The 8,937-nt window shown below is 43.8% G+C and overlaps 1 protein-coding gene across 1 annotated transcript in view; it reads left to right on the forward strand.

The window, feature by feature from the left end:
• LOC135526647 (teneurin-2-like) overlaps positions 1-4,525 on the forward strand; it is a 71,719-nt gene extending 67,194 nt beyond the window's left edge. The window contains exon 29 of the mRNA XM_064955163.1: positions 46-4,525. Within this exon, the coding sequence (XP_064811235.1) occupies positions 46-783 (738 nt within the window). The 3' untranslated portion in view covers positions 784-4,525. The remainder of the gene's footprint in view (positions 1-45) is intronic.
• The last annotated feature ends 4,412 nt before the right edge of the window (positions 4,526-8,937 follow it).

Genomic DNA, 8,937 nt, shown 5'->3' on the forward strand with positions numbered 1-8,937 from the left:
GACCAGTGACCTTTAACCTCTCTTCTACCCCTGTCTCTCCTGTAGCTGATAACGGGGGTGCAGCAGGCAGCGGAGCGCCACAACCAGGCCTTCATGGCCCTGGAGGGACGGCTCCTTAACAAGGACCCCCGCGACCGCCGCGACAAGCCCGGACACTGGTTCGGCACGTCAACGCCCATCATCGGCCGGGGAGTGATGCTAGCGCTGAAGGAAGGACGTGTGGTGGCGGCAGTTAGCTCCATGGCAACCGACGACAGCCGGAAAGTGTCCTTAGTCCTCAATGGCGCCATCTACCTGGATGGAACGCACTACACGCAGGCCGGACATGACTGTCACTTCTTCGTTAAAGTCGGTTCGGCCGATAGTGATTTACTGGCGCTGGGGCTGACCAACGGACGCAAGGCGCTGGAGAGCGGGATCAACGTGACTGTGAGCGGGAGGTCACGGCGCGGCGCCACAGTGGAGTTTGCGGTGCCGTCGTTAGCACTCAGCGTGCGGTATGGGCTAGCGCTGGACGTGGTGGATGAGGAGAGGGTGAGGCTGCTGGAACTAGCCCGGCAGAGGGCCCTGGCTGGGGCCTGGCTGAGGGAGCGGCAGAGGGCCAAGGATGGGAAGGAGGGGAGCCGGCTGTGGACGGAGGGAGAGAAGCAGCAGCTGCTGACCGCGGGGAGGGTACAGGGGTATGATGGGTATTATGTTCTACCTGTGGAACAGTACCCAGAACTGGCTGACAGCAGCACCAACATCCAGTTCCTGAGACAAAACGAGATGGGCAAGAGGTAACAGCCCACCTGGACTGGGATGGAGGACTGGCTGACTCTTTCTCTCTCACTGACTCTCCTCCCCTTCTCCTCCTCATCCCTTTCATCTTCTCACCCTAGTTACTAGTTCCTTCCTCTCTTCGCTCCCCCTACCTTCTCCCCCTTTCCTCTCCAACCCCGCAGAAAATAAACCAACAAATGGGGTTTCTCACTGAACGCTGCAGGGACTTTTGAAAAGAAGAATATACTAAACTTTTTTTGTTGTTACTTTTATTGCCAAGGGCAAAACATCTAACATTTAGACAGAGGTTTATTTTATTTGTTGTTGAAAACAAACTGTGGAGAAAGGCACTCATGAACCTTGAAAAACAAACTGTTGCTTAATAACTAAGATTCCCGTTTTTAAAAAATAAATCGATATTTTCACCAATATTTTTGGGGACTTTGAGGGCGTAATGACAGACTCTGAACTGATGGTGGCGCTGTGTTGTGCTGGGTGCTCTGGTAAGGGCCTGCACCTGAAATTAACTTGTAGATCAAAGGGACCAATAGGGAGGCAGAGCCACCACAGGGCCCAGCGAATCACAACACTGATCAGAAGAGAAGATCAGCAACAAGCACCGCAGCGTCACTTACACGGAGTAAAACTACTTGTCATCAGTCTCAGGCCTCCCATTCTCCACCACAAAACTGTTCTCAGCTATTGCAGCAACATATCCTAGCAACCAATACTCACACCACTGAGATCCTTTAACTCATAAAGACTTCAAACAAAAGAAAACGAAAACTTTAAAGACACAAAGTTGGAGGGGAAAAAAATATTGTGAAAATGTATCAGAATGTGTCAATATGTGTCAGACTACCATACTACAGTTCAGACTACTATACTACAGTTCAGACTACTACACTACAGTTCAGACTACTACACTACAGTTCAGACTACTACACTACAGTTCAGACTACTATACTACAGTTCAGACTACTATACTACAGTTCAGACTACTACACTACAGTTCAGACTACTATACTACAGTTCAGACTACTACACTACAGTTCAGACTACTATACTACAGTTCAGACTACTACACTACAGTTCAGACTACTACATTACAGTTCAGACTACTACACTACAGTTCAGACTACTACACTACAGTTCAGACTACTACACTACAGTTCAGACTACTATACTATGGTTCAGACTACTATACTACAGTTCAGACTACTATACTACAGTTCAGACTACTATACTACAGTTCAGACTACTATACTACAGTTCAGACTACTACACTACAGTTCAGACTACTACACTACAGGTCAGACTACGATACAATTGTTTACTTCATTCATTGGTTCAGACTACTATACTATGGTTCAGACTACTATACTACAGTTCAGACTACTACACTACAGTTCAGACTACTATACTACAGTTCAGACTACTACACTACAGTTCAGACTACTATACTACAGTTCAGACTACTACACTACAGTTCAGACTACTACACTACAGTTCAGACTACTACACTACAGTTTAGACTACTACACTACAGGTCAGACTACGATACAATTGTTTACTTCATTCATTGGTTCAGACTACTACACTACAGTTCAGACTACTATACTACAGTTCAGACTACTATACTACAGTTCAGACTACTACACTACAGTTCAGACTACTATACTACAGTTCAGACTACTATACTACAGTTCAGACTACTACACTACAGTTCAGACTACTACACTACAGTTCAGACTACTATACTACAGTTCAGACTACTACACTACAGTTCAGACTACTACACTACAGTTCAGACTACTACACTACAGTTCAGACTACTATACTACAGTTCAGACTACTACACTACAGTTCAGACTACTATACTACAGTTCAGACTACTACACTACAGTTCAGACTACTATACTACAGTTCAGACTACTACACTACAGTTCAGACTACTACACTACAGTTCAGACTACTATACTACAGTTCAGACTACTATACTACAGTTCAGACTACTATACTACAGTTCAGACTACTACACTACAGTTCAGACTACTATACTACAGTTCAGACTACTACACTACAGTTCAGACTACTATACTACAGTTCAGACTACTACACTACAGTTCAGACTACTATACTACAGTTCAGACTACTATACTACAGTTCAGACTACTATACTACAGTTCAGACTACTATACTACAGTTCAGACTACTATACTACAGTTCAGACTACTATACTACAGTTCAGACTACTATACTACAGTTCAGACTACTACACTACAGTGTAGTAGTATTATCCCAGACTACTATACTACAGTTCAGACTACTACACTACAGTTCAGACTACTATACTACAGTTCAGACTACTATACTACAGTTCAGACTACTACACTACAGTTCAGACTACTATACTACAGTTCAGACTACTACACTACAGTTCAGACTACTATACTACAGTTCAGACTACTATACTACAGTTCAGACTACTATACTACAGTTCAGACTACTATACTACAGTTCAGACTACTATACTACAGTTCAGACTACTACACTACAGTTCAGACTACTATACTACAGTTCAGACTACTACACTACAGTTCAGACTACTACACTACAGTTCAGACTACTACACTACAGTTCAGACTACTACACTACAGTTCAGACTACTACACTACAGTTCAGACTACTACACTACAGTTCAGACTACTATACTACAGTTCAGACTACTACACTACAGTTCAGACTACTATACTACAGTTCAGACTACTATACTACAGTTCAGACTACTACACTACAGTTCAGACTACTATACTACAGTTCAGACTACTATACTACAGTTCAGACTACTATACTACAGTTCAGGGTGTTACGTATAGTAGCGGTAGAAGCAGTAGTTGTGTATGTTTCAGTCGCAGTAGAATTGTGAAACTTTCACCAAGGCACTTCTGTACAGAAACAATGTAAAAACACCTACCATACACTTAGTCCAGAATACATACAGAACTAGTATTATCAAAAGCTATTTATATTATTTTATTATTTGTATGTGTATTTATTATTCGTAGTACTAAATGACAATCATGAAGGGAGTCACTAGTTTATCGAAGAGGACATTACGTTAATTTTATTTTGTAAAATATCTAAGAAATTTTGAATATGTTTTTTTTTGTATTCATTTAAACATTTGCTCCCAGAGCAAATAATAGTCACACTCCAAAATAATAGTTTATGTAAGAAAGTGTTGTTTTTTTTAAAACAATTTCTAATTTAAATGAAGTCTTTAAAACTGTGAAACCTGTTTTTTGGAAATATATCTGGATGTACAGTGTATAGACTTACCTTAATGCAGCAGCAGCACAGTAGAATATTGTTCGGAATATCCCGTTTTACATTTCTATTGAGGAAGTGGCTTGTAATGTGCTAACCTTTAGCTGGTATTACCTACTCTAGAGTTGTGTGACTCTAATCATATCTATTATCCCAATATCTACAATATCAATCCCCAGTTTGTTGTTTTCCACTGTTATTGGTTTTGTTTTGATGCAGAGATATTGCTGTTCTAGATCCCAAAAAGCGTAGAAGCGGATTGATTCATGTCACTGTGAAGAGGCTCGTTCAGTACTGGATGTCATAATGTACCAAATCACTATTATTGATTTAATAATAATAATAACAACAAGGAAGGAATAACAATGATTCTTACACACTGAAAAGAGACTCTTCTGAGAAACTTATCAATAAAAAGTAATTGTTTACTTCACTCATTGGCGTCAAGTTTTATTTTCCTCTTTACTGGGGGCCCAAACTTGCAAACATTATCAAATAACATGTTATTGGTCACATACACTTGATTAGCAGATGTTATTACGGGTGTAGTGAAATGCTTGTGCTTCTAGCTCCGACAATGCAGTAATATCTAACAAATTACACAACATATACCCAACACACACAAATCCAAGTAGGAATGAATTGAGACTATATACATATGGACGAGTGATGTCAGAGAGGAACGGACTAAGATACCGTAGAATAGTATAGAATACAGTATATACATATGAGATGAGTAATGCCAGATGTAAACATTAAGTGACTAAGATACAGTAGAATATTATTGAATACAGTATAAACATATGAGATGAGTAATGCCAGATATGTAAATATTATTAAGTGACTAAGATAATGTAGAATAGTATAGAATACAGTATATACATATGAGATGAGTAATGCCAGATGTAAACATTAAGTGACTAAGATACCGTAGAATAGTATAGAATACAGTGTATAAATATGAGATGAGTAATGCCAGATATGTAAACATTATTAAAGTGACTAGTGTTCCATTCCTTAAAGTGGCCAGTGATTCCTAGTCTATGCCTATAGGCAGCAGCCTCTAATGTGCTCCTGATGGCTGTTTAACAGTCTGATGGCATTGAGATATAAGCTGTTTTTCAGTCTCTCGGTTCCAGCTTTGATGCAACTGTACTGACCTCACCTTCTGGATGATAGCGGGATGAATAGGCAGTGACTCGGGTAGTTGATGTCCTTGATGATCTTTTTTTGCCTTGATGTGACATCGGGTGCTCTAGGTGTCCTGAAGGGAGGGTACTGTGCCCCCAGTAATGCGTTGGCCACCCTCTGGAGAGCGTTGTGGTTGCGGGTGGTGCAGTTGCCGTACCAGGCGGTGATACAGCCCGACAGGATGCTTTCAATTGTACATCTGTAAAAATGTTTTAGGTGACAAGCCAAATTTCTTTAGCCTCCTGAGGTTGAAGAGGCTCTGTTGCGCCTTATTCACCTGGCTGTCTGTGTGGGTGGAACATTTCAGTTTGTCTGTGATGTGTACGCCAAGGAACTTAAAACTTTCCACCTTCTCCACTACCGTCCCGTTGATGTGGATAGGGGGATGCTCACTCAGCTGTTACCTGAAGTCCACGATCATATCCTTTGTTTTGTTGACGTTGAGGGAAATGTTGTTTTCCTGACACCACACTCTGAGGGCCCTCACCTCCTCCTTGCAGGCCGTCTCGTCGTTGTTGGTAATAAAGCCGACCACTGTAGTGTTATCTACAAACTTGATGATCGAGTTGGAGGCCTACATGGCCATGCAGTCATGGGTGAGCAGGGAGTACAGGAGAGGGCTGAGAACGCACCCTTGTGGGGCCCCAGAGTTGAGGATCAGCGAGGAGGAGATGTTGTTTCCTACCCTCACCACCTGGGGCTGGCCGATCAGAAAGTCCAGGACCCAGTTGCACAGGGCGGGGGTCTCGAGCTTAATGACCCAGGGTCTCGAGCTTAATGACGAGTTTGGAGGGTACTATGTTGTTAAATGCTGAGCTGTAGTCAATGAACAGCATACTTACATAGGTATTCCTCTTGTCCAGATGGGATAGGGAAGTGTGCAGTGTGATAGCAATTGTGTCGTCTGTGGACCTATTGGAGTGGTAAGCAAATTGGAGTGGGTCTGGGGTGTCAGGTAGAGTGGAGGTGATATGGTCCTTGACTAGCCTCTCAAAGCACTTCATGATGACAGAAGTGAGTGCTACGGGGCAATAGTCTTTCAGTTCAGTTAACTTTCTTGGGAACAGGAACAATGGTGGCCATCTGCAAGGCATGTGGGCGCAGCAGACTGGGATAGGGATTGACTGAATATGTGCGTAAACACACCAGTCAGCTGGTCTGCGCATGCTCTGAGGAAGCGGCTGGGGATGCTGTCTGGGCCGGCAGCCTTGCGAGGGTTAACACCTTTATATGTTTTAATCACACTGGCCACAGTGAAGGAGAGCCCACAGGCTTTGGTAGCGGGCCATGTCAGTGGCACTGTATTGTCGTCAAAACAAGCAAAGAAGTTGTTTAATTTGTCTGGGAGCAAGACGTCGATGTCCTCAACGGGGCTGGTTTTCTTTTTGTAATCCGTGATTGACTGTAGACCCTGTCACATACATCTCGTGTTTGAGCCGTTGAATTGCGACTCTACTTTGTCTCTATACTGACGTTTTGCTTGTTTGATTGCCTCGCGGATGGAATAGCTACACTGTCATTATTTGGTCATGTTTCCAGTCGCCTTGCCATGATTAAAAGCAGTTGTTCACGCTTTCAGTTTTGCATGAATGCTGCCATAAATCCACAGTTTCTGGTTAAGGAGGGTTTTAATAGTCACAACATCGACGATGCACTTGCTAATAAACTCGCTCACCGAGTAAGCGTATTCATCAATGTTATTGTCTGAGGCTACCCGGAACATATCCCAGTCCAAGTGATCGAAGCAATCTTGAAGCGTGGAATCCGATTAGCCAGACCAGCGTTGGACCTGAAAATGGGTGTTTTGCCGAAGGGAGGTCGGGGGAGGGCTTTGTATGCATTGCGGAAGTTAGAGTAGCAATGGCACAGAATGCTACCAGCCCCTGTCGTGCATTCGATATGCTGATAGAATTTAGGAAGCCTTGTTCTCAGAATAGCTTTGTAAAAATCCCCAGCTACAACAAATGCCGGATATATGGTTTCCAGTTTACATAGAGTCCAGTGAAGTTCTTTCAGGGCCGTTGAGGTATCCAATTGGGGGGGATATACACAGCTGTGACTATAATTGAAGAGAATTCACTTGGTAAATAATGCGGTCGGAATTTGATTGTAAGGAATTCTAGGTCAGGTGAACAAAAGGACTTGAGTTCCTGTATGCTGTTATGATCACACCTTTGCAATCACCTGTCTGCCTCCCCACTGGAGTCCAATCCCTGCTATCACCTGTCTGCCTCCCCACTGGAGTCCAATCCCTGCTATCACCTTTCTGCCTACACACTGGAGCCCAATCCCTGCTATCACCTTTCTGCCTACACAATGGAGTCCAATCCCTGCTATCACCTTTCTGCCTACACACTGGAGCCCAATCCCTGCTATCACCTTTCTGCCTGCACACTGGAGTCCAATCCCTGCTATCACCTTTCTGCCTACACACTGGAGCCCAATCCCTGCTATCACCTTTCTGCCTACACACTGGAGCCCAATCCCTGCTATCACCTTTCTGCCTACACACTGGAGTCCAATCCATGCTATCACCTTTCTGCCTACACACTGGAGCCCAATCCCTGCTATCACCTGTCTGCCTCCCCACTGGAGTCCAATCCCTGCTATCACCTTTCTGCCTACCCACTGGAGTCCAATCCCTGCTATCACCTTTCTGCCTACACACTCAAGTTAAATCCCTGCTATCACCCATCTGCCTTCCCACTCAAGTTAAATCCCTGCTATCACCTTTCTGCCTACACATTGGAGTCTAATCCCTGCTATCACCCATCTGCCTTCCCACTCAAGTTAAATCCCTGCTATCACCCATCTGCCTTCCCACTCAAGTTAAATCCCTGCTATCACCCATCTGCCTTCCCACTTGAGTTAAATCCCTGCTATCACCTTTCTGCCTACACACTGGAGTTCAATCCCTGCTATCACCGGTCTGCCTCCCTACTGGAGACTGGGATTTAATCCCTGCCTCCCCCACCTGTCTGCCTCCAACTGGGGTTTCATCCCAGCATCCACCTCCTCACTGGGGGTCAATCCCTGCAACCACCTCTGCTCTGCCTCCCCACTGGCGTTCAATACCTGCATCTCCCCACTGGCGTTCAATACCTGCATCTCCCCACTGGCATTCAATACCTGCATCTCCTCACTGCAGTTCAATCCCTGCATCCACCTCCCCACTGGGGTTCAATCCCTGTGTCCACATAACAAGGCTACAGTTGAAGTCGGTAGTTTACATACACCTAGGTTGGAGTCATTAAAACTCGTTTTTCAACCACTCCACAAATTTCTTGTTAACAAACTCTAGTTTTGGCAGGTCGGTTAGGACATGACACAAGTAATTGTTCCAACAATTGTTTACAGACAGATTATTTCACTATATCACAATTCCAGTGGGTCAGAAGTTTACATCGCACTAAATTGACTGTGCCTTTAAACAGCTTGGAAAGTTCCAGGAAATTATGTCATGGCTTTAGAAGCTTCTGATAGGCTAATTGACATTGACTAAAATAACTGGAGGTGTACCTGAGGATGTATTTGAAGGCCTACCTTCAAACTCAATGCCTCTTTGCTTGATATCATGGGAAAATCAAAAGAAATCAGTCAAGACCTCAGAAAACCACAATTCTGATTCATCCTTGGGAGCCATTTCCAAACACC

The sequence above is a fragment of the Oncorhynchus masou genome, chromosome 32, assembly GCF_036934945.1.
Source record: "Oncorhynchus masou masou isolate Uvic2021 chromosome 32, UVic_Omas_1.1, whole genome shotgun sequence".
Lineage (NCBI taxonomy): Eukaryota > Metazoa > Chordata > Actinopteri > Salmoniformes > Salmonidae > Oncorhynchus > Oncorhynchus masou.